Source organism: Haliotis asinina, chromosome 5, assembly GCF_037392515.1.
Source record: "Haliotis asinina isolate JCU_RB_2024 chromosome 5, JCU_Hal_asi_v2, whole genome shotgun sequence".
NCBI classification, from domain to species: Eukaryota; Metazoa; Mollusca; class Gastropoda; order Lepetellida; family Haliotidae; genus Haliotis; species Haliotis asinina.
This window is the reverse complement of record NC_090284.1, coordinates 11885284-11912989: the sequence shown is the minus strand read 5'-3', so window position 1 is coordinate 11912989 and position 27706 is coordinate 11885284. Positions and strand designations below refer to the sequence as shown.

The following is a 27706-nucleotide window of genomic DNA, read 5'->3' as shown; positions in this document are numbered from 1 at the left end:
TTATCAAGCAACAACATCATGTTTACTACGCACTATGTTTGGAACATCCACGTTTGTACCATATAACGTCCAGCCTGCTGCTGTATCATCTGTATATGGGCCGGAGGCCACACATGCTGAATAAACAATTGGATAAAATCATAGTTAATGAATAGTTATTTTCTGATCTTCACGAGTTTGTCACTTTTAGGGCACAGTTTCTCCAAACCGAGAAAAACCCACGTCAGGTTGCAGTGAAATACATGAAATTACTTGAATATAAAAAGCCATTGACAGATACACGAACAGTCAAGCGCACACCAGTTATACAAAGAATACGGGCCATGTCCAGGGAGATAAGGGAACTTTGCAAGCAAGTGACTATACACGCAGCAATATGGAGAGCACAGTTGATTCACAGGGGTTGTTGAATGTTCTCTTATGATATGATCCCCCAAAGTCGATTGAGTTTTTAACTGTTGTGCCTTTGATGCTATAATTTCGATGAATCAATGAGGATATTGAATGTCCTGCCTTTGAAACGTCCACAAATATCATGTTCCTCGCATCATACAGTCACCATCACTGCCCGTCAAGGAAGACGCCATGTTGATCCCTGGGGAACCGGATCCCTGGGAACACCACCCTGGCCACCTCCTCCAAGGTCCCCGCATCCAGGATGAGGAGGAAGTCCTCCTGGTCCTCCCCAACAGTTCCCACCACCGACAGCAACACCCCTGCATTGACATCATACCAACAACATCTTACAATTAATTTTATATTACCTCACACATTTATGTCGTTTTATAACTGGCTATGCGTTCTTCGATTTTTTTCACTGTGTTCCCCTTACAAACGTACATTTCAATGCACCCGGCTGCCAATGTCAACTCATTCGGTACTTTGCGGCCGTCCTTCTTTATTTCGCATAACATTGAATCACGCATGATGCACGGAAATTACCGATGTTTTGCGAATGCACATCGATGGGAGGGAAATAACTCTAAATCTGTTTTTCTTGTGTCGTCTGCAGACTAGAGATGGCTACGAAAAGATTTGCCTGGTATTCCAAAGAATATATTTGGACAAAACGTTCAAAGTCAGTCCCTGTGAATATTTAGAAGAGGAATTACACCGAGGCGACTCTACTAAGACAATACCTGTGGGGAAAAACAGCAAGATGCAAGATTGGAATCGTTAGATTCACACAGATTGGATGAAGTGTACCATCCGATACCCATGCGTCAAATATTTCAAACTAACACTGAAGTGTCCGGTAAGATAAATACGTTGTTCACTGGTCCCTCGTGACCCATCGATGCTTGTTTGTGTTCTCTGAACCCGAAGGGCAAGAGGAACAAAAACACACATGGAGGGTACATCAACCCATGCTCCCCTAGAGACCAGTGAACAACTTATAATAACTCTTGAATATGGGGTTTCAACTCACAATAGTGACCTCTTATTGAAACTGACTTTCTGATTCATATCGCATCTAAAGCCATCGGGAATCGTTGTCCGCAGGAGTGTTTCCATTGTAATATATTGTCTGCCAGAGATTTGTGATGTGATAATGCATATAGGATGTTAGTTAGGGTCACCTGTTCCAGGTGTTGGGATTATCTCTGTCTTGTAACATACGGGATTAAAAACATTTGTCTCACCTCAAACATACATCATGTAAATGTCGCTTTCTGATTGGCTGTTCTATGTTACCCACTGGAAATGATAAACTGTGAACGTTTGGTACCTCGTTTTAGTAGTGTTGGATCTGTTGCCTAACTCCGGTACTCCTTATTATGATCCAATAACCGTGCTTCAAACAGTTCAAAATTAACACCGAGGTATTCGGTACGCTAAATACGTTGTTCACCGCTTCCTCGGAGCCCATGGGTTGATGTACCCTCCATATTTGTTAATGGTCCCGTCGCCCCTCAAGCTCCGAGAACATAAACAAACATACAGGGTACGTCAACCCATGCTCAATATTCAAGACCAGTGGACAACTTATCAACAGTGCAATGTACATGGCTGTGTCACTGGAAACCAGACATTACATTGTTCTTCATTAGCAATTTTCCAGCAACATCACGGCCTCAGACACAGTGTGGATAAACGAACCCGCGTCTTCAGCAAACGCGTTAATCACTAGGCTACACCACCACCCCTGTAATATTGGGAAAGCAACATTATAACAACCTCACTCATTTAAGAATCATTCCCGAAGTACCAGTACCATGCTTCATGTCTTTCTGGACTCTCATAACAGTACGTTTATGTATACTCAAGAGAGAGAGACATATATCAGCCTTACGTCTGTCGACCCTCGTCCACTGTTCACGGTATGCATCGACCATTACAACGTATATCTAGGTTACACAACTGTCGCTAGGGACACAGACAGTAACAACTAAACTGACGCCGCCGCACATAAACAACCCCACAGTGACAGTATAAACCATGGAGCTGTGAGCTGTATGAATATTACATCAAAGGTCTCAACTAAAACAATATTTTATTTGTGAAATATCATCCCCCAAAGAACGTTGCTTCTATATGACATTAATGCCTGATTCTTGTCGGAGATCAGGTGTGTTGAGCTTCTAATGCCGGAGTCCCTGGAGAGTCCTACTCCCAAATAACGACCTTGATGAACATTAATCTCATCCTTCTCCTACTTCCATCAATAACAAAGTTCCAAGGCCGTGAGTGAATCTCACACCGGACGATGGTAATATGTAACAACGTATACTTCACCATACAGGGCTACAGGAGCAATACCACCTTTGTGTGTAATCATCAAACCTTCGGGACACTGCCAACTCTGGGATGGTGCTCCAAATTGGATTGTAAAAGTTATTACTTTTGAAACATATTTTGAGCTGACATTTTATAGTCTGAGGAGGGAGTTGGGAGAGGGGATGGGGACAGAGAAGAGAAGAGAGGGCGGGAGGGGAAGACGGAGGGAAGGGGCAGGAAGGAAGTGAGAAGTATGCATAGAAGGGAAGGCGTATCACGGAACGGATAGGAGGGAAAAGGGGTGAGCTGAGAAGGAAGGTGGGAGGGGGTGGAAGCGGAGAAGACAATGCGGAGTAACGAAAGGAAAAGGATGTAACAAGCTTCGAGAAGGGAAGGAAAGAAAGGGGAGAAGGGAGACAGAGAAAGTATTACATAGACGGGAAACGCGAAAAGGGAAGGAGAGAAAGGAAGGCAAAGGAAATGGGGAGAGACCAGTGGTTTTCATGTCTCTTCAGGAAGAGGGGAGGATCCATTTCTCCTTATCGCGTTCTTTACCATGAGTGTGTTTACTCGTTAAACGTTATCATAGCACTTAATTAAGTGAGGTATTGTTGACTTCAAATTATCACAAAGCTGTAGCGCCGCATAGTACAACACGGTGGTATATTGGTGCCCACATAACTGTCACTACACAGCTAAAATATTGCGTTAACCTTGACTCATGCTTACCGTCATCTTCGCGTGAAGATGAAGGTCGCGGCACAAAGATGGCTTCGGAAGGGAAGCATCCGTCCTCGCACCATTTCTCGGTCGTCTTCCCGTTGATGTCAAGTTTGAATATCTGAAAACAATGGAACAGCATTAATCCTTTTTTTTCTGTAGTCAGGCAACGTCTATGAAATATATGAAGTTAAATAAAAATTAACGAAGAAGAAGCTAATCTGATATAAAAAAAACATACACCATTAACGATCGCGTTAGACAAAAAAATGTATCTTTTATCTCCGACCGTTGTTGCACTTAATCAATAAAAACGGCAGCTTAAGAAGAATACATTATTTAGAGCGGCATCCAATACTTGAATAATGCACATCACAAAGCTACTGCCAAGAACATGGGCATCAATCATGCTTGTTACACTTGCCCTTTCAGAGTCTGTCAGTACTGAGAATACGTATATATTGATGATAAATGACTAAAAATACATTTCTAAAAATTGAAATACGAGTCTGGCTGGGAATGGTACAAATGAGGATGTGTAGTCCGATGGCAGATTAGTCAAACACCGCCATGCTAATCACTGAAGGCATTAGTTATTGTAGGATGGTATTACTTACGCCCGACGCGAGGTAAAACAAATGATTCATGCGGTTACGTTCAGGGTTATTCATGTTGGTTTTTAAGTAACAAATCGTTGAATTACGTCAATCTCTAAAGGCAAACGAAAAATCAATCTGTTTTATGAGTAAAGTTAATTGGATTTGGAAAAACTACTCCCTCCTGCCCGAGGCAGCGTAGTCGCCATGTCTTTAATTGGGCTAATTCTGTCTTGGAAAAAGTTAGACAAACTACAAAGAAAAGTTCAGATTTTGCCTTTTGGGTTGTCATTGTGTTGAAATCTTGGTGTGTTCTGCTGTGTATAAGGGTGGAGCAGTAGTAGTAGTAGTAGTAGTAGTAGTAGCAGTAGTAGTAGCAACAGCAGCAGCAGCAGTAGTAGTAGTAGCAGTAGACGTAGTTGTGGTAGTAGTGGTAGGAGGAGGAGTGGGAGGTGTACTGGTAGTAGTGTTGGTAGTGGTAGGGGAGGATTAGGTGTACTGGTATTAGTTTTGGTAGTGGTAGGGGAGGATTAGGTGTACTGGAAGTAGTGTTGGTAGTGGTAGGAGGAGGAATAGGTGTACTGGTAGTAGTGTTGGTAGTGGTGGGGGAGGATTAGGTGTACTGGTAGTAGTGTTGGTAGTGGTAGGGGAGGATTAGGTGTACTGGTAGTAATGTTGGTAGTGGTAGGGGGAGGATTAGGTGTGCCGGTAGTAGTGTTGGTAGTGGTAGGGGAGGATTAGGTGTACCGGTAGTAGTGTTGGTAGCGTTAGGGGGAGGATTAGGTGTACTGGTAGTAGTGTTGGTAGTGGTACGGGAGGATTAGGTGTACTGGTAGTAATGTTGGTAGTGGTAGGGGGAGGATTAGGTGTACTGGTAGTAATGTTGGTAGTGGTAGGGGAGGATTAGGTGTACTGGTAGTAATGTTGGTAGTGGTAGGGGGAGGATTAGGTGTGCCGGTAGTAGTGTTGGTAGTGGTAGGAGAAGTAGCAGTATTGATGAGTGAGCTATTGAGTTAGGATTTAGAGTCACATTGGCAATATTCAGTGATGTCATGACTAAAAAAGTTATTCATACATAATAAATAAAGTAATATCATAAAATCCGTCGACTACATTATCACAATTGGAAAAAGAAAACTAGTACGTAACTTTAAAAAATAGACATCAGTTCAGAACATACATACACGGAACATTGATGCTGGTAGTAGAAGGGTAGTGGTAGCAGTGTTACCAGTGGCAGTGGTAATGGTCGTATTGACGGCGGTAGTAGCTGTATACATGCTACAGTCAGATTGTGAAATCAGTTTTTCGCGAAACAACTAAGCATTTCAGTCATTTCATGAAATCTTTAAGGGGGTCAGTCATGTTGAGTCATTTTATGTAACAACAATCAATATACTTCAGTCATTTTATGAATTGTCAGTTAATCACAGTTTTAATCTACAAACGAGAATCACAATTTCAACATCACTTATTGTCACTAATAGTTCAAATTATTGTGGCAGCGACGTGTTGCACTTCATCTTGGCTTTGAAGCATTTACAGGGAGACCAGAGATACCGAACCTGGAGAAATCTAGACTTTAGGGTTTGGGAAGAGAGAGGCTGTAGGGAAAATAATGTGGTTCAGGGACTGTGATAATGTGGTTCAGGGACAGACCAGTATTCATACATATATGTCGTTTGCAATGTTGGCGATGTACCTGTATATTGCTGTTACTGCTTGCAGTGTTCGTGTTGGAATTTTAAGATACGGAGTTGGTGAGTTTTGTGAAGCTAATGGTTTCCATGTGGTTTCTGCTCGTGTTGTTTGTGGAACGGAGATGATGGATTATTGTGGTGGAGATGATGGTTTATTGTGGTGGAGATGATGGTTTATTGTGGTGGAGATGATGGATTATTGTGGTGGAGATGATGGATTATTGTGGTGGAGATGATGGTTTATTGTGGTGGAGATTATGGATTATTGTGGTGGAGATGATGGATTATTGTGGTGGAGATGATGGATTATTGTGGTGGAGATGATGGTTTATTGTGGTGGAGATTATGGATTATTGTGGTGGAGATGATGGATTATTGTGGTGGAGATGATGGATTATTGTGGTGGAGATGATGGTTAGCAGTGGTTGATAGTGCTGTTGATCGTGACAGCTAGCGATCACCATACAGATACGTACTGCAAACTGATTGGCCGGCGATGCCTGGAACCCTGTCCCGTACACGAAACGGTACTTCCTGCCATTGACCATTGGGTAGTTGATGATCGGAAGGTCCATAGCTGAAGCATGGAAGAAGCTAGAGACTACATGACATACTTTAACAACACTCGTAAACTCGCGATACTACTCGCCAACAATCACTGGCCAGATTTCTCCTTGCTTATCTATATTCGTCTAGGTTCATCTACTGTCTGAACGAGTCAACGCTTGTCTGTGCATGTCTGCCCTCGTAAACGTTCGCTTATACCAGTATACTGTGGTGGTAGTCAACACTCGGCAAGTTATGTCCACATTCTTTCACCTGACACCACATTTCAGCGCTCGTCAACGCTTGTACACACACGATTAGGCCAGGACAATTTGCAAAGGTCATCGATGGTTTGGTTTGGTCGTTGTATAACGCCGTAATCAGCAATAGTCAAGGTATCCACTGGGTATATGACTGTCACTGTTACACATAGATGAGCAACATATATGTACCCTTAATGGCGTCCAGAGATAAGGTTCGTTTCACGCCGCAGTGAAGGGTATTTCCGCTTGATTTTGAGTGAGTGGGGGTTGTTTTACATCGCAGTCATCAATATGCCAGCGGTCTCGAAATAATCGAGTCGGGACCAGACGATCCAGTGATCAACAGCATGAACATCCATCGACGCAATTGGAATACGATGATATGAGTTAACAACTCAGAGAGCCTTACCACGATCCCTTTAGTCGCCTCTACCTGTTGCACAAGCATGGGCTGCTGAAGATCATTTTAACACGAATCTCCATTGGTCTCATCGATGGAGTCATCCAAAGGAACATTGTAGCGTTGCCACGTTGTCGGCCTTACGAAAAGCATCTACACGTGCCAAAGAGCAAGATTTTGTTCATTGAATGCTTGTGCCGTTTTGAAAATATCTCTATTATACAAAACGGCGATCAGACAAAATGTTCCTTCACAGAATCCATATTCATCTACGCTGGGCAATGTTAACCAAAATGTAAATATTTTACTTTTTTTCGTTTAGAGGAGATCAAATCCCAACATTTGGAAACATCATAAGCTTGCTAACATTGTACTAAGTATTAGCAAAATCAACATCTGCAAATAAACTCCTTGTATGTTTGATATAATTAGATCTTGATCATACACTGCTGCAAATATCCCGTTATGTTACTACTTAATAGGCAGATTGGGTGTACGTAAGTCATTACCAAGCGCATGCACACACTAAAAACATCTTCCCGTCAGTTGGTATCTCATACAAATGAGTTTGTACATGCGCCTCGTTATGCAATTAGGGTGGGACAGTAATTGTTAATTGACCAAACCGCTATTTCTCCTACTTTACGGACAACCCTTAAGTTAATTACCCACAGACAAAAACATTAAGATCAACGTTCGCGAAATCTTCCGCAATCACGTTACAGCAAAAATCAGATACGGCACGACCTTTTGTTATTAATGTGCAAAATGCATGCACGGAATCTTTTTATCGAAATGCATTTGAAGTCTTGGTTGCTCAAGCCCTGCCTAAAGTGACTCGTGTCCATTAAACAGGTTTAAATAGCCCATTACATTCTAGAGGCAAGCTGGAAGACTATTGATAGAAGTAATCTCCAATGGCCATCGTCGCCGTAATTTGCAGTGAATGATAAGATGGACGCTGCAACCCGTGCAAAGGTAGACGCTGTCGTGAGATAAGGGAAGATGAAGGCTGATGTCAGTCCCTACCTGTGCTTAACACCTGTCAGGTGCAAATCACCAGTTCATACCTGATCTTATCCAACGATGATCGATTGAAATCGGCGGAGTGATAGCGTTTTCAGGTTAAGGTAATGGCGAACCCGGATGTTTCGTTTCATCAATTTTCAGAGTATCATTGGCAACGAAATAGACCCAGAAATGCCCTTAATAAGATTGAAATGCCGCGTGACTGTTGGCATATGTGTCAGGCTCCGTAATAAGCTCAGTCAGGTGGTTGAGATTAGGCTTTGTCACGTGGACAGGACGATGATGGGTGTTGACTGTAGCAATAAGATCACAATACAAAGGACAATACATTTTGTTAATCTCTGAAATCAATGTTATTAGCTTCCAACAGGGATTATTGATAAAACATTGGCCAGTCTGTGCATTAATCAGCCACATTTGGGCAAATATATATCAAGATTAATGCTTTCTCATCAATAAAAGTAAGACTTGCTGGATGCTGAAATCCAGAGCTGATCTGTCTCAGACTCATCTTTTTGATGATGTCACCCATCGCTGCTGAATCTGAATATGTTCTGCATTACGTACATTCTAAGAAGAACAACAGGATTTCGACTGAATCCGATTTGCAAATTTCCCTATGACCGAAACATGTGTTCCGAGTTCTATTCAGATGACCCTTTCCACAAACCGCTTTTAGATATACGTCTATCGTATAGCTGGTCTTTAACAGAGACTTACACATGAAGATCCGCGTTAAGAACGATCGTCATCAACCCATGCTAACGGGGCCGAGTAGTCAAACTCGCTGACTTGGTTGACACATGTCATCGTATCTCAATGTTGATCACTGGGTTCTCTGATCCAGAATCGATTATTTACAGACCGTCGTCACATATAGTTGGAATATTGCTGACTAAGGCGTTAAATAGACAAGGACGTACAACAACTGACCATGTATTTGTGTGTACAAAGCGATGCTATTCTATTGTAACCCTATCACTGAACACACCCTGACGATGCTTAAACGCAAAGACTCGTTCGGGCCCCGAAAAAATGAGGCCCAAAAACGGGGTTTAAATGCATTTAAACAGTTGAGTCTACCTACATTGTTCAGACAGTGGTTGGTATGTGCAGAATATCTTTTTCTTCTTCAGCACAGCCGTGGCGTCTGTGTCTGGAAGAGTCACAAGGTTGCTGTCTGGTTCTGTCTGGAAAAGAGAAGCGCCACGCATCAAACAGACTGTTTCCTATTATGTATACGTAACTGTATAAGATACCAGAATAAGATAGGCTTTCTGCTTTTCAGTATGTAACATTACGAAGACGAAGCTCTAATGTCACAGGGACCAACACTTGTCCCTCGGTTCCTAGGTACCCACAGCTGCCCCACAAATCCTTGGTGGCCACAGCTGAACCTCAGATCCTAGGTGGCCACAGCTGCACCCCAGTTTCGAGGTGCCCACAGCTACCCCTCACATCCTAGGTGCAAACAGTTGCTCATCAGATCCTGGCTGGTCACAGTTGCCCCTCAGATCCTAATTGGCCACAGCTAGCCCCTCAGTTTCTACGTGGCTACAGGTGCCATTCGGTTTCTATTTGGCCACAGCTCCCCCTCAGATCCTAGGTGGCCACAGCTGCCCATCAGATCCTAGGTGGCCACAGCTGCCCATCAGATCCTAGGTGGCCAAAGCTGCCCCTCAGATCCTAGGTGGTCACAGTTGCCCATTAGATCCTAGGTGGTCACAGTTGCCCATTAGATCCTAGGTGCATACAGCTGCCCCTAAGTTCCTGGGCGGTCACATCTGTCCATAAGATCCTAAGTGGCCACAGCTGCCCTCAGTTTCTATTTGGCCACAGGTGCCATTCAGTTTCTAGGAGGCCACAGTTGCCCCTCAGATCCTAGGTGGCCACATGTACAGCTGCCCGTCAGTTTCTAGGTGCCAACAGTTGCCCATCAGATCCTAGGTGCATACGGCTGCCCCACATCCTAGGTACCCACAGCGGGTACCTCAGATACGAGGTGGAGACATTTGCCCATCAGACCCTACTTTCTCATAGCTGCCCATCAGATCCCAGGTGCCGAGAAATACCCCCTCTACCACATTACTCAGCGTGTTAACTAGGGATGTTTATTATGTGTATATAATAAAACCCACGATATACATCCTACGTGATACACTACAGGGAATGAGTTTATAGGGTGTAAACACCCTAAATGTAAACATCTAAACGTCTTTAGTATAAGCCTAGAATGACGGTGAGCATGTGTGGTAGTTTGGACAAGGCTCTAAGCGTACGAGATGATCTGAGATAACGGAATGCAGGCTGTGCAGGATATACTGTAGGATTTACTGAAGGACATACAGTTAAGATCAAACGTAGATCTCAGAAATCATCAACACTGAAATTCAGTAACTTCTTGAAGTGGAATATAGAAGCTGGATGAGGATTAATTTTACATACGACCGTATCATATGCTTGACAATAGTCTGAGCGTTAGTCTGTCGTACAGACCCTGAAGAAAATACATCGAAAAGAGCCCACGCAAGTATAGAAAATGTGGCAAGTCTAGATTTCCTTAGCTGAAAAAGAAGACAGTCTCGGGCACCGTTTCGTTACATTATTTTTCTTCACTTTATACTTATTTCAGAAAAATATGTTCATTTCAGAGACTAGTTGTTAGTTTATCTTAGCGTCTACACCTAAACATCGCATCTTTTGCAATAATGAAGTTGTTTGTCCACAGAAATGCTCATCTTTGTGTCAATTCAAGCAAATAGTTATGAGTGCAGCACAGATTAGAAGAAAAGAAAGGTGAATATATGTAGACGTTAACTTTGCAATAGTGGGGACACGACGTTTCTGAGTATATACTTACTACTTCATCACGTGATTTAACCTGTGATGCAGGCGTATGCATGTCCTCCTGATAAAGGAGTAGGTATGTACTTGGAAATGTCAATCTATGTTACACACCATCGAATGGTTCCAGGAACCACAGGCGTCTGTTGTGGTGAACATCTGACTTCATAAATATCATTAGACTTTGACTATATATATATTAGTGTTTTAGCTACTAGGCAAATTTTAGAATTTTTTTACCGGTAGGTTTTCACAGAGGGCCCGTTTTCACATTTGTGTCACACCACATTCAAAAAGATGATAAACAGTTACCTACAAAATATCACACATCAATACATACTGTTGAAAAGAATTTACCTTGACTAGGATTAGATTACTTCCATTTTCTCAGATAGTAACCTAGAATGTATTTTCAGTATTGTCTCTTAGGACTGCAATTGATTTAGGAATCTAAGATGTTGATTAAAACTGGTAAAGGTGGCCTGATGTCTAAGATCATGTTCTAACATGCCTCAGAGAATCAAACAGAGAAAATTAGCTCCCCTGTAGCCAAACTGAGTTAGTCATTGAACTATAGTGAATACAGTCAGCAATGAAAATCGGATCTTATATAGTAATCATTTGATAACAATCAGTTCGACGCCCGGTCTTAGCCTGGCTATGTGCCAAGTTTGTATTTCCTAACATAAACGGCGAACATATTTTGAGAGTGTGACCTTGGGACCTTTGAATATTTTCACTCGGTTGGAAGTAATGTTGCTGACATGAGAAGCTTGTCTCACATACTGAACCAAGTGGCTGACGCGGCGGAGATTTCAAACAAAACAGTTTAAACAAGTGCATATAAACAACTATAAGCTACTATAAACCATCAAAAGTATGTCACCTCGTGCGGAAGTCAGAACATGTTCCGATTGATTATTGAGAAACAGTGACATTTAAGTGATTGTCCAGTGCAAACGCTTTGACAGTCAGGTTATCAACCACCCATTCAAAATATGCACTAAAAGTAGACCATTTGATCAAGTACGATCCAATGCAGCAAAGACTGCACCGTCAGAGTTATACTTAGTTATTCTGCTTAGTTTTCTAATCTCTCCATCAACATGTTGTATTTGACTGGCATTTTAGAATTTGGTGGATAGTAAGAAATGTGCAATACTCGATAACCACAAACGTATTGTACATTTCTTACTCTTTATCAGTATGTATCGCTACATGCTTCATGTAGGTGTACTCGCGAGAGTGGAAAGTGAAGTTAAGGTCACATTCTAAACGTCACCATTAATCAATACTGCATGGCCTTTCCAGTCTTATCAGCCCGCTCTTGTCACTGGCATCCCTGGGGTCATGGGTTCATATACGTCCCTCATATCCCAATGTGTTCCACGAGAGTTGGAAGGGGAACCTCTTGGATCTACTCTTGAGCTCTACTGCTGACCGACGGCGCATCATCGTGCACTTCCCATCTTGATAATATTTGTCGGTCAATGGTGTGTGTGGTCCGGACTCAGATACTACAAGGTGATAAATACCGAATCTTCGCCTGCGGCGTAAAACTAGATTCACCGAACAGGTGGTGAAGGAAACCTGAAAATTAAATTTCTTGACAGGTTTGCAGGGATACATAAAGGACGAACAAGGCTAAAATGACCCCATGATCGTAAGAGGCGGCAGATGGAAGGGCAGAGGAGAAATTCCCTTATTGCAAATCACTTTCATAAAGTAAGTAGAAACTTTCACTAGTCTTACATGTATGTCTGCCTCCAGGGGCAAGACGTATCTCCATGGGTAAGGGCGTGGCAGGTTGTGGATGACCTCCTCTGCTTTGTCCGAGCTGAGAAGTTCCATTTCGAACTTGTCGAGGATGTCGCCGACATGGAAGCCGCAGACATCGACCACCAGTTGCCCTGGGAAAAAAGAAAACCAGTACAGAATGTAGAAGATTGAAAACACTGACCACAGAAAGTCAGACAATATTCCTGGTATATGGCGGCGGTCTGTGAATAATTGAATCTGGATCAGACAATCCAGTGATGAGCAGTATATTCGATCTAGACAATTGGGATGCGATGATATAAGTCAAGCATGTCGAAAAGCCTGACCTCCCGATCTCGTTGGTTGATTCGACCATTGGTTGGTGAAGGTCAATCCTAACCTGGATTTTCATGGGTGGGAGTCATCACAGTGCGTCATAAATCCACTACATAAGTAATCTTGACATTGCGGGACCGTGCAATGAACTGTTTTTACCAGTCTGAGATGTTTTAAGAAGAAGGACATAGTTTTTGCTTAGCTTTCATTCCGCCCACTTTTGTGAAACAAAAAGATTCTGAAATAGCTTGTTCTCATTCGTTTAAGAAAAGGCGCAAAATGTAAATCTTTGAAAGGTCCAAGAAATACGACTGTGTTACTTGATACAAACCATCTAACTACGCGTGTTGCATCAAATTTGTCCCATTTCACAAAGTTTCCAAAGAATACTATGCAGTTAACCATTTTAAAATTCAGCGATACATTTCAATTAAAAAATTTCCACAGAATTGTGTCGGTAAAAAGAATTATTAGCCCGTCTTGTAATCAAATTTAACGGTTCATACATAACGTAACGGTACAATGAGATAGATACCATTAATTCTAACCTAACTCTAAGCGAGTCTAAAACATGTAGGCAATAAAAGAACGGGTTCCGACTTTATGGCGAAAGATGTCCGAGTACAGAATAAGGTCATTTGTTAACAGTCTGGGGCTATGGTGCACAACTTAAGTAAAACAGATGGGCCTTTAGTATGTTAGGTACTGGATTAGGATGATATCCTTTTTTTATTGAATCTAAACAGTTCTGTATGTACCCTAATGTATAATGCATTGATGTTATTGATTATATCAATATGCATGTCCATGCATGCATACCGGAGAGTTTCAGATATACATAAATGCATGAACATGAACTGACGAACAAAAGAAACTGCACACATGGTTTGGGGTGATTATTTGGTAGTTAATCACAAAGCACTTTTACAATTTCTTTTGTGCGTCAGGATTCATGAGGTTACGGCATGTTTGGGACACATAAGCACTTGAGACGTGCTTGAACGATAAAACTGCACAACACAGATGTATTGGAGTACTTAAGAAACACAGGAAATTGAGTGTTGGGTGATATGATCTTATGGTAGTCATTCGTTCCTCTAAGGCGGGCCAAGTTATAACTTAGGTTAGCGCTGAACAATTACAGGGGAAGTGGAACGCGTTGACTCGACGGACCTGGGTGTGGCCCGTCGATCACAGACATAGGTGGGGATAGGTGAGACGGCCACTCTACCGATTAACTCATTCAACCAACATGCGTGACATTTGACTGGCGTAGACAGTCGACATTCAACTGTATCATATAGCTTTTATAGCATGATCTGCGTGTGCTGCCAAGCACGTTGTGATGAAGTACTAGAACATTGTTTAGCGTATACTGTATACCCAGTGTTAGGATTTCTTACATGAGTGAGAAACTGTTATGAGATGACTGGCATCGAGTTAGTCCCTGAACCGCATTGATTTCCATTCTCCCAGTCCTTTCCGCAATGCTAAAGTCCTATATGAAGCAACTCTAAATTTCCCCAAGTTCTTAAACTTCAGTTTAAAGGGAATTATTTGTTTCAAAATTACATACTTTCCGACACAAGGCGTTAGTCTTGAATCAGGCATATGCACGATGTCGACTGGCTCCGCTATATGGTGATGACTTAAGGTCAAATTATGTACTGAGTGGTTTGTGGTTCTACTGTAGACTATTAACGTCTTTCTCGAAACTTTGAGGTTTAAGATGTTAATAAATGTTTGTAAGGGATCATTAACAATTCTTTTTTGGGTGTATGGGAATGAGATAACAGCATTCGCCTATTTCTTACTTCATAACGTAACTGACCTGCTTTTACACGTTTTGAAACATCTGACAGGCACTCGTTTTGATCTCTGTAGTAATCTTTCTCTGACAAACTTTTATTCACTAGAGGGATGTCACACTCTCATACATAATCCCTATGGCCATACACACTCGGTACAGCCGTGTGAGAGAACTATTTGCCACTCGTCGAAATTCTCATAGACTTGCATGGTATTTTAATGTAGCTGTACATTAATTCAGTTTTCAATATTTGGATGTCATATTTTGCAGGTTATAAGAAATCATCTTTGTCACAGATACCTAGTTTCCAAGTAATGCTCCTTCAAGTATTTTCCGTAAAGTAGTTACCTGAACACCATATATATAACACAGTGTATTCTTTCCCTAAAAAATATTACGAAACTTATGTCTTTGCAGCTGAGATGATTCATGACATATGCAAAATATGAACAAGATGAAACGAAAAATAAATTCTAGACATTTTTCTAACCGCACCAAAATAATTCTTAAGTCTATAGAAAGTATATGCAATGGGGCGAATGCCTATACCCAGTGGCTGTATTTGCTTGTATGTGAATATTCAATATGAAAGTTTCGGACAATAGTTCATGGGTACCACACTTATTTAAAGGACTTTTCACTAGTTCCAGCCACCAGTAAATCCTTTTCGTCAATCAGTTAAACATGCTCTTTCGAAGAAGATTTCAAAGGGCGTCAACTAACTCTACTGTCCCCATAATACTGATCTGATTACATGGTCAACCGTGCATTTGCATTTCGGGTTTTGGTTTCATTAGGCAGTCCCAGACAATTTGAAACGTTAATGTATTCATAAGGCACTTTCGAAAAAGACAGCAGTCGGAGGTCATATTTATCAAACTTTATCGAATCTACGCGTGTATGGGTATGTTGTATTTATGCGCGAGAATGTGTACGTATGCGTGTGCGTGTGCGTGTGCGTGTGCGTGTGCGTGTTTGTTCTCATGTTTGATGCGTAACCGAAAAGGATTGATGCAATTCCCTATCTGACTCGTATCATACCTTCCCTAGCAGTTGTATCTGGGAAACAATTATTTCTTTGCCCATGCGTGTGTTTGTGACGGAAGCCATCAACTGGCCAGGTTCAACACCACTTTTCGCGAACGCCGCTATCCTCACTGTTTCCCCTTGCCTGATAAATCACAGTGCATGTTCCTGCTATAATCGGAATCGTACAATTCTGGTTTCAGCTTTTACATTTATGGAAAGATTTTTTTGCATCTTGTAGATGTCCGTCTTCAACCGCATGAACCTAACATCTTCCACAGATCCAACCTAAAAAAACTATTTGAAGATTCGGACATGATGCAGCTGTGGTGTTTGTCAGGTTTGGGATAAAGCACGTTGTGGAATACACCAGTTTTTTTCAGCATGTCTGTTCTGTTGTCAGTTTTCATTATCAATCAGCTGCAACTTACTCTGGAGCTCTTAAGACAAGGGACAAAAACAAAATGTGTTTGTGATTCCCGGGAACGGCCTGCTCTGCGCGACAGAAACGTGGTTTTATGATGCTGGAAATACGACTGTCACTGTTTACACATAGATGAACAACGTGCATGCATCTCCAATGGCGTCCAGCGTTCATAGGGTGAGTGACCAAGGTTCGTTTCACGCCGCTGTGAAGTGCATTCCAGGTTGATGTTGCGTGAGTGTAGTTTTACGCTGCACTCAGCAATATTCCTGCTATATGGTGGGATTCTCTAAATCATCGAGTCTGGACCAAATAATCCAGTCATCAACAGCATGAGCACCGCTCTACCCAACTGTGAACCGATGACATGTTCAACCAAGTCAGCGATTCCGTTAGTCGCCACTTACGACAGTTAATAGCTTACTGAAGACCAGTTCTAACCCGGATCTTCATGTATCTCATCAATGGAGCCATCCAAGGAATATTCCTAACACAAACCAGCTACAGGTGAGAGAGAGCAAGATTTTGGTCATTTGACCCATTGTTTCGTTTTGAAACATTTCTAATCTACAAAACGGTGAGGTTTAGGAAATCCGGAATTGATTCTAGTCTTTGACGTTTACCATTTTGAAACCCGCAAGAAGCGTACGAATGCCCTTTGAAACATGGTCCAGGAAAACCGGATAAGAACCACCGTCATGGGTCTCTGTCACGGACGTAGGGGCGCACGTCTGCAGTGACAACACCGTGTTGTCCAACTACACAAATACCGGATGTCTATCACCATCCACCTCTTTTGTAACCCATTACAGGCAAATCATGGTTTCTTGTTGCCCAATAAATAACGATTAGCTGGTGTATTGGGGTATTATCGACTGCTGACATTAATGATAGAGAATATTAACGTCATTTGGGGTTAATACCCTGCTGTTATTGAAGTGGTCTGTGTCACAGTCCCTGAATTATTTTCCCTTCCTACCAGATGACATGAAGCAAGTGCGCAGGTTCTGAATCTGTTTTCCCGCAGGGGCTCCTTTCTCAATCTTGCGTCTATCAAAATTATCATACTCAGAGACTAAGGGTCTATAACGAAAGTAGCATGGTGGGAATCAGTGTAGAGTGAGTCAGGCTTTAAGTCCATTTCAGCATTACGACAGTGGGATTACCAGAAATGGCTTTAGATGTGGGGATTCGCAAAGGTAATTCGGCGAGACAAATGAACACGTTGACAGCTGGTCTACCTGAACGCCAGAGTATCGGAAATAAATCAGTGATCAACTGTACATGTAAGTCAAGGGGGTGGTGTAGTGTATATCTGGCGAACACCTAAACGATACCTATCCAAAATCTACCAATGCTGTCTAAGTGGTCAAATATACATGCTTCAGCAGGAGGGCAGAATGTAGTTCGATCCCCAACCGCTTCTTTCTATGCAAAAGACCTTGAAAGATAATAGAGCTGTTAACCTCATATAACCTCACATAACACGCAACGCCAATACAACAATCCACTCTACACCAATACAAAAATCATCTCTACACCAATGCGGCACTCCTCTTTGCACCAATACAGCAATCCGTTCTACACCAATACACCACTCCGCTCTACACCAATACGGCACTCCAATCTACACCAATACACCACTCCGTTCTACACCAAATACAGCAACCCGCTCTACGCCAACACAGCAATCCACGCAATACCAATGCAACAATCCGCTCTACACCAATACGGCACTCAGCTCTGCAGCAATACAACAATCAGTCCTATACTAATACACCGCTCCGTTTTACACAATACACCGCTCCGGTCTACACCAATACGTCAATCTACATCTGCACCATTACAGCGAGCTGTTCTACACCATTACACTGATCCACTCCACACTTATACAGCAACCCGCTCTACACCTGTGTAGACAATACTGGCAATTGAAGCACCAATGAGACAGTGGCATTAACGAAATGACGGGTAATATGTATGTGACAAATACCGGTTGATGTTACGCTGAGTTACCGACCTTGGTCCACGTAGGCGTTGATGTGATGCAGAACCAGAAAGGCATCGGCTACATACGGGAGTTCAGCATTGACTTCTTTCCCAGAGCGTTTGTCGATGACGTGGAACCGAGTCTAAGTGAAAGCGCAAGACGATGTCGAATGACTAAAAAGTAAGTGTAAATGTTTCAAAACATATGTAAGGTATACAGAGGACCCACAGTTATTAAGACTGAATAGAAGCGTTTTTTGAAGTTGTTCTACACGTACCTTGGGTGCAGGTGTTCCCCACATACAGCATTACTACAGTACCAGATTGCAGGCGTTCCCTCACATAAAGCCTTACTACAGTACCAGATAGCAGGTGTTCCCCTATATAAGGCATTACTACAGTACCAGATTGCAGGTGTTCCCCTACATAAAGCATTACTATAGTAGCAGATTGCAGGTGTTCCCCTACATAAAGCCTTATGTAGTAAGGCTTTACGTAGGGGAACACCTGTGTACCAGATTGCAGGTGTTCCCCTACATAAAGCATTACTACAGTACCAGATTGCCAGTATTTCCTACATGAAGCATTGCGACAGTTAAAGGTTGCTGGTGTTCCCCTGAAGTATGACTACAGTACCTAATTGTCAGTGCTACCCTAAGTGAAGTATTATTACAGTACCAGATCGCGGCTGTTCCCCTTCATGAAGTACACTGAACGGCAAAAAAGTCACTCCCTCTTTGAAATTGGTAATTATTAAGTAAATAACATAATAATTGTCGGAGAGATTTGATATGTTTGATTATCAATACATAAAGACGAATTTCAGACAATTACAAGTCAAAATGACTACAGGTGGAGTGATAGTGCGATCCGAAAGTCAATATTAACGTATAAGGAATCCTTGAGCGTCGACAATACCGTCTGTACATGGAGTGGATGAGACGGTTGATGAAGACCAGAGGAATGTATGCTCGGACCATTATGCTCGGACCGTCATGCTCGGACCCTCATGCTCGGGCCTCCCCTCGAGTCTCTTTCAGGAACACAATCATATGCAAAACGCTCCCCGCGTCGTCGCCCCACTCTCACTCGGTCCTCAGCCGTCAAGACGCAGTACCGGTTTTCGTCGGAGAAGACTACAGTTCGCCACTCCCGGTTACTCCAATACCGATGATGTGTGGCCCACTGGAGACGAGCACGACGGTGTCGAACAGTGAGGATCGGACCCCGGTAAGGCCTGCGACGTTACCCTACCTCACTCGCCCCCGCACTGTGTCGGCGGTGCCAGATCTCTGGCGATAGCCAGTGTTTGTCCGTGCAGTCTTCCACTGCGGGGACGATCGGCTGTGCTTCCAGTGTCTTGGACAAGTTGCTGCAGGCGGTAAATTGTTCGGACATGAGCAGATAAATGATATGCAGCATGTCTTGCAGTCTGGCCAGCATCCAGTCTTCTTTATACTTGGTCCCTCTGTTCACCTGGTAATCGTGGTATGTGGAACAGTGAATGATTTAGTGCATGTTCGGTGGCTCTTCTTATAGGGATGACACCTCGTGATGCACGTGCAATGTCATTTTTCATGAAATACGCACAAAAACCTCGTCCGATCTTTACTTTAGCAACTGGGTTTTGACGACATGTTAGGTAGGGTTACGGTTCTTTTCCCGTTCAGCATATTACTACAATATTAGATTACTGATGTTCCCATACATAAAGTATTACTACAGTACTAGATTTCCGGTGTTCTCCTACATGACGTATTACTACAACACTACATAGCTGAAGTTCCCCTACATGAAGTATTACTACAGTACCAGACTACCAAGGTTCCCCTATATAAAAGATTACTACAGTACCAGCCTGTCGGTGTTCCCTTACATGAAGTATTACTACAGTCCAGATTACGAGTGTTCCCCTATATGAAGTGTTACTAAAGTACCAGGCTGATGGTTTTCCACTATAGGATGTGTTACTACAGTAGCAGATTGCTGGTGTTCCTCTACATGAAGTATTACTACACTACCAGGTTGCCTGTGTGTTCCGGATTCCACTGTATGCACTGTAACATGTGATGCTTCTTCACCATGGCAGCCAAGATCTTCCACACATTGATCAACATCGGTTGTTCTACAAACACGTAGTAGTTGTCGGTCATCCCGAAACTATGAAAGTATGACGGATGCATGGAGTGTTCTGCCGTCACAGATGCCACCAATTTGGACTGAGAGTAACCCCCCTGGCCATCTGAAACAGCAAATGAATGTTGTCAGTCTCAATATCGAGGCTAAGGTAGTCATGTAATGAAACAATAGACTACACGTACCATGCAACAAAGACATTATCTGATAACAACTTGGGACTGACATAAGTTGATATAAATGTCAGAACGTATATCATATTCTCGTACTATTATGAAAGGTCAGTACGCTGATATTACAGCCATTTGCTTCATTCAGAGACAATTTTTATGCTGTATTTAAAATCTGATCAATATATGGAGTATTCAAGTTCTGACGTACTGTTAACTGTCGGTGTTCGTATAATGCAATATTTGGGCGCCCCCTTTCCAAACTGGTAACCAATGCTGTGCAGTGCACCTCCGGGATCCCTGTGGGAGTGAGCAGCCACCATATTGATGGGGATGTGATCAGTCAGCACAACCTGTGGGATAATACAGAACACATTATCGCGATCACAGGATATTGTTGTGTTTTCAAACTAAGGTTCATGGGAATGTGATGAGTCAACACTATCTGTAGGACAATACAGAAGATCACGCATTGTGATCACGAGGCTCATGGGATTACGATGTCGCGTACAATAACACCATCAACAAAGTCACCAAACCTGTACCAATTCTACTCCAACAACTGTATGCGTCCAATGTGTTTGTATCTTATGCTTAGTACACAATATGACTTACCCTGGCTTCGGTCTCAAGCGTCTGGGGATTTATACGAAGCAGTATGTTCGATTCTGAACACGTGTACATCTGATCCCCCAAAATGTTGATGTTGACGTTGGTGTTATCCGTCGGCTCTGCCGTCTCCGTCACGAACGACACCGCTCTTGAACAACACACAAAGAGAAAACAACATGAGCATGTCCTCTGCCAGACCTAAGACAATACACACAGTACAAGATATAACTCAGTTGCAGAATGACTTGACAAATATAGACTGATAGCCTAAACTGAAGCATTTCTCTTGGGTTTTTAAAATTAATTTTCATGTTATGTTGCGACGTGTTACGGTGTAGCAAATACCTTGCGGTAACCTTTTCCCTAGTAATAGTGATGTTATTTTGCTTGTTGGTTGACGTCACTAAGCAATATTCCAGCTATGTGACGACAGTTTGGACCCAGAATGTAGTGACTGACACCATGAGCATATCGATCATGGGATACGATAGAATACAGTCAATATACCTGACAACTCGATCAATGTAGTCGTCTTTGGGTTGCTTGTATTTTTACCTTGGTGTCACGTGCCAAATATTTAATTCATTTGCGACCCTTTCAAAGTCATGAGTAAATTTAGAATCTTACAGTATTTTTTTATCGCTTCCTTGTATGACTTCCTTTAATTATGTTATGAAATAGTGGGTCACCTAGCAATGGATCCTTTAGTTGGATCCGGAAAGGCGGTAGTCGCGAACTCCGTCACAGCGATGCGTTTTGCCGCCATGTTTTTCTTATACGTCTCACTCTGGAGGAAGCGACGCTGGTACGTCACTTCCTGGTTGGTCACGTGGAAGCGTTGAAGGACAGCCATGCCATCAAACCAATGGTTGTACTTGGTTTGCCCCACCTCGAACAGACCAGGGCCATTTCTGTACAAGCTGCCATCTAACCAGTCAGGAATAGTACCTACAACGTTAAGGATGTGGCTAGATGACGGATATAGTCCATAACATAACTGCCCAACATTTCATATTGCCACGTAAACAAGGGACACAACTCGTGTGTTTGAACTGTGTACTAACCTTTTTCGAAGTTGAGATCTACTTGCATGGAATACTGTACCATCTCCAGACCTTCGACTTTAGCCTGTAACCCACCCATCACGTCTTTGGTCATCACTCCGACGAGCATATCCCATGACTAATCTAGACGGCATGCATTGGGTGCAGTTACCCCGCCAAACCCCCCACCCCCCACGCACAGGCGATTTGTATTTTTCAAAATCTATAATGTCTGTTGTGTTCAAACAATCGTCAAAACATGTAACAAAAGTGATGATAACATGGTTTTACACAACTGCACAAGTGAAAACTCGAATTAACCTGAAAATGTTGATTTTGGTGAAACTTGGTACACGGATTAGAAAGGCATCTCCACAAGGCCACATAAATCAACTTTCTCTCATTCACTGGTTTGCATATACCCAACTCGGTTATTCACAGACGATATCGATAAACTGGACTTAAGGTAACTTGCAACCGTGATGTATCGTATCATTCGCGCGCGCAATACCATTGTATATACGTCCGTGTGGTAGGCGCACTTCTGATAGATGGTCATAACATGATGTCAGGGGTCACGCTGTTATCGTACACAAACCTTCGGATTATCCCCATCTGGATAATCATCATATACTCTGTCTGACTTGAAATCCCGGCGGGGTCATTTGGGCATATGTTTTTTCCACATCAGTTCGTGAGATCCCGAAAATCGATGATAATAAAACTATGTACGAAAGGTCATGTTCGTCTCTGGGTCATCTGGCATGCGGATCACGTGACATATGTTATGGTGTCATGGAAACAGTTGGCCTAGGTCACAGAGGTCAGGTCACGGCGATAACAGAATATATGGGTTAAATAAAGAGGTCTTTCTCGTATTAGGACACTGTAGGACGCTTGTCCTTACAAGTAACTGTCACACGGGTATCAAGTACAGCACATTCCACTCCATCTGGACTTGACGCGTAGTCACTTTTTAATGAGGTGACGGTGGACTACAATCTGCTTTCCTCGGTTGAAGTGTTCCCAATGCACCTCTGCTTGCGGATGTAACAAATGTGCCGGACTCGCTTACGTGTCTAAAAATGATCATCATCTTCAAGTGTTACTGAGGGACAGTGACCTAGCTTAATGGTTAACGCGTCCGCTCGTCGCGCTGAAGACCCTGGTTCGATTCCCCACATGGTGCGAAGCCCATTTCTGGTGTCCTCGCCGTGATGTTGCTTGAATATTGTTAAAGGCGTAACACTGTACGCACTCACTCACATGTAATTCGATAATTGAGGTGTGTTTTGAGTGCTGATGTACTCTTGCTTCACATAAATGTTCAAGGCCGGGATATACTTTACTCTGGACTGACGCTTAGGGTCAGCAAATGCATAACCTTGATTGAAATATAAAAAGCATGAGCAGCATATAGCATATAGTAAGGGTTGGGCGGAAGGAAACAGTGTTATTCAGAGTCTTGAAACAAGACATATATGTATACAAGACTCACATGCATGCATACAACGTTATTTATTATCATTACAACGCTTGACACAGTTATACGACCTGACTGTGCACCTCACGCTTGACTACGGTGTTATAAATAAGTCCCAAAACACAGCCGCGGAAAAAGAAAGGGTACGTACCCATATACGCACCCAACGGAGGTGACAACCAATAATGAACACTTTGTACAGTGTAGCCCCAAACATACAATGCCAGACGTACCTGTGACATTCCCGGGGGAAGGGGCAGGGTATTCCTCCCTCACAGACTGATACAGTCTCTTCATGGTGAACTCAGTTGGCAAGTGCCCGGTGTCGTCAAACTGACCTAGGGTAAAGGTGAGGGTTAGATAACATGTTGACATACAGGCTGTCAACAATATATTACACAACAAACACAGATTATTGCGAGTTCATTGTCAAAACATGTCGTGATTCAGGCGGTATATAATGGTCTCACATTCCCTGAACAGTCACTGGTCCGTAGCCCGTGACAATAAAAACTGTACAGTGTTAATTTCTGCAGCACTAGCTCGAATGGCTAGTGAATTTTCATGGGTCATTTTGTAAATCAATCTCTCTCTCTCTCTTTCTCTCTCTCTCTCTCATGTAAGATTATGGTTTGATAAAAATGTTCATCATTAATTCAAATTTAAACGTAGTGAATAATTTTGCGAGCTATTACATTTCGGCAAAGCTTGACCAACTGACCAGCAAAATTTGAAAACTATAACCTACATTGTCCCTGAATCAAAATATTTCCAAATAAGTCAAACTCTCGGTAACTTAGAGGTTGTAAATGATTTTGTAACATTTTCCTTTTAATCTCGCAGCTCAATTGAGCTCGTTTGCAATTCGAATAAAGTTGATCGTTTCTGTCTGAATCAAATATTTCCAGAGACTACGCCTGTCTTTATCGAACGAGGGTGATAAGGAGACAGCATATCTCCCCGGACATGTGCACTTAGAGTTTGGGTAGTTATACTTCACTTTATGCTTATTAAAACACGAGTACCAGCAAATGACCTCACTTGCTACTAGTACCAATCCACACATCAAGGGGAGGGAAAGTCTATTGGTCAGCACGAGAGTCATGATAGATAATTCGTCTGCTCTAGAAATGATATAGTATTAAGTTTTATATCAATCAGGAACAGAACGTGTTATGAGGATGTGCTTTTGTTAAATGTGTCACACTGAATACCATTTTAACAATTATGGATCGTGACAGTTTAAAGCGTCGAGTGTGGATTTGAACTCATACCTTGAACCCACTGTATATATTTTCACCTGATGACAGTTGACTTGGGAGTGACCTGCCCTTTGTTTTCTTAGTTTGATTGTGTTGTGAACAGCTTCATTTCTACGTGGTTGTAGTGTGGCATGGTGTGGATTCTGCTAGAAAAGTCTAGAACTATATAATAGGTGTATACAGACGAACCCCGTTTACTCGGAAACCGGATATCCGGAAAACCTGCCTTCCGGACGATTTGTAGGTGAAACGAAACTAGGGAAGATCGCTGTGATGAAGATCGCTGTGATGTATGACGGGACTGCTATTGCTTTGGATTTATGTACGTTCATCTGTACGCTAACATCGACCTTTCACCACTCAAGGGACCTGCCACTCGTTTACACTGATCATTCAACAGTTGTCAACAACCTTCAATCAGTACATCTGTTATAAACATCCAGAAATGTTAAGACCTTTGTAGATTAATATTCGACCCAATATTTTAGATTTTTTACTCAATTATTGCATTTCAATTGTCTACAGCCATTCACCGTAACCTTGTTTATTGCTAAACGAGTATGATAATGAATATTGTCTATCATAGACTTGTATTTGTTCTGGTTCGCTGGTTTGAACACTCACAAGCGGACTCACAAGACCTTTTGTCACAGTAATTGTAATCCGTAACGTTATGGATACCAGAAACAGCAATGATATTAAAGAACTACACAAGATACAATAGTCACGATAAATATCATGGTACACAACCTAATGCAGCAGCTTACTTGTCACTGAGTATATGACACACTCGCAAACACGACCACGACCGCCATCTACGCACTCTTCATCTGCGCAACCGGGTCATCACGGCAACGGAAATGGCGGCTACGGAAATGGCGGCAACGCCATCAGTCGACGTATCGTGCTATGACGTCTACGTGCAGCAGATATCAGAGCTCGACATCCTCTGCGTGGAATGAAATTGATCCAGGAATATCATCGTTGTAGGTTATTCTAGGCAAGGACTATGCCGCTGGCTGGCTGGTATGAAATTGGAAGAGAGTGGGAATGGGAATACCATTTCTTCGCCGGCACCGACAGCGAACACTTCTGCAACACGACAACGCCAGGCCCCACACATCGCGAATTGTCCAGAACTTCTTGAAGACCCACAAAATCCAAGTTCTTCCACCACGCTCACCGGACGTGAATCCCATGGAGCGCTTGTGGGATCACTTGAGTCGCCAAGTGAAAAGACGACCACGACCTCCAGTGAACCGAGAACTTGCAGACGCTCTCAGGAACGCGTGGAATAGGATTCCGAATGACGTCATTCGTCGAATGACGACATCAATGAGACGGCGAGTCTGGGCGTGTATTGCTGCTAAAGGTGCTCACACTCGTTACTAATTGTTGAATCGACTCTTGTATCTGTGAACTGTGCTATTCTTACCCCCTGTCCATTGCGTGCTCTTCATCTGTGATGAGTTTCTCATAGACACTGTTGGTGCATTGTCCCAAATGCTGTCTTCATTAAATGTACTATAACTTAAAAGCATTATTTGTTTTGCTTTGATTTGATCAATCATTAAGTAGGGTGTCCACTTTCTTTTGCCCAATACTTTATTTACAGATCTTAGTGCTTCTTGAACAGGAGAGTTTTTTAGTTTGACTGGAAGCTGGTTATTGAGGAGGGTTCTTTGAGAGACACATGCAGATTGTAGCCGAGGATAGCTGACAGGTAGGAAAAACGTCGGTGTCCATATGTTTTCAGACGTGCACTCGGGACGGTGAGCCGCGACTGATTAGCTGATGTCAAGAGTTCTAGCTGGAACGTACTCTCTGACAAGACTAGAGAGATATGACGGGGCTGCATTGTTAAGACGTGTAAATAACGTTAAGCGTCTTATATTTATTTTATCTTGGGGTGGTAAGCAGTACTGAGGATTTGGGGGATGTGGATGTGCTTGGTGATTCTTCAGTTTAATCTGGCACTGCATTTTGAACGTTTTGCAACCTGGAGAGCAGGTCCTTGTTCATGTTCCAAAGCAGACTGTTACAGTAGTCCAAACGGTAAAACACCATGGACCTTACAAGGTGGTGTGCTGCGTCAGTTGTTAATAGGTAGCGTGTGTGACATATCTGTAGTATCTGGGACACTAGAAGACATGAAATCATACATGGATGTAACTGAAGTCATGTTCTTGATTTGAGCAATGCCATACCCAGATTTGGATTTCAGTGTAGCCGTCGTAGCAGCATTCCGTGTAGATTTGTACAGCTGTCTGTCAGTTTCCAACTTTGACTTCCGCCATTTTCCTTCCATGGACCGACGACGGGCTTTTGCTGGAACAGTCTCCAAGGGGCACTGTACAGGACTGGTATGTGCTTAAATGTGCTTGGTGCTTGGTGCTTGGTACAAGAAGATTGTACAATTGTACAATTGTACAATTGTACATATGAGAATCTTTTAACAAGGTGAAAAATACTAAGATTTCTTACCTGAATGAATATATCAGTTTCTTAGAAAGCCTCAGGATGATTTGCGACTGTCTGTCTTCCGTATTGTCTACCTATTCCAGTTATCTCAGGTAACTGCGTTTGCTGATTAAACAGAGGATACAGTTGTTACTTTGAACCTTAAGTTATGTCATATTGTTTGATAACACTTGACATTACGAAATACCTGATTAGTCCCGAGAATAGTTGACAGATACATGTATTGCACATTGTATCTGTTAGCTAACGTTATCTGAGCAGCTCAATAAAAAACTGGGCCCCGTTTCACAAAGCAATTTTAGCGCTACGACTGTTTTAAGTCTATGTTTACAGTATATGAGTTGCGGCAATCGTAGGTAT

The 27706-nt window shown here is 42.5% G+C and overlaps 1 protein-coding gene across 1 annotated transcript; it reads right to left on the bottom strand.

Annotated features, from left to right (window-relative positions):
* LOC137283297 (carotenoid-cleaving dioxygenase, mitochondrial-like) lies at positions 1 to 27496 on the bottom strand. Its single transcript, XM_067814748.1, has 12 exons — positions 27350 to 27496; positions 23837 to 23941; positions 21767 to 22025; positions 21081 to 21225; positions 20677 to 20818; positions 20181 to 20401; positions 18191 to 18302; positions 12569 to 12726; positions 9060 to 9162; positions 6211 to 6311; positions 3448 to 3559; positions 1 to 716 (listed from the first exon to the last, which is right to left on the bottom strand). The coding sequence occupies exons 2-12, from the start codon at positions 23898 to 23900 to the stop codon at positions 562 to 564; spliced, it is 1572 nt and encodes a 523-aa protein (XP_067670849.1). The 5' UTR covers positions 23901 to 23941; positions 27350 to 27496; the 3' UTR covers positions 1 to 561.
* Positions 27497 to 27706: the final 210 nt, after the last annotated feature.

Coding starts and splice junctions, on each gene's coding strand:
- LOC137283297 (XM_067814748.1), bottom strand. CDS start 23,900: ATGAAGAGACTGTATCAGTCTGTGAGGGAGGAATACCCTGCCCCTTCC. Junction 6,312..9,059: donor CCAACCACTGTCTGAACAAT/GTAGGTAGACTC, acceptor TCCATGCTTCAG/CTATGGACCTTCCGATCATC. Junction 717..3,447: donor ATCTTCACGCGAAGATGACG/GTAAGCATGAGT, acceptor ATGTCAATGCAG/GGGTGTTGCTGTCGGTGGTG.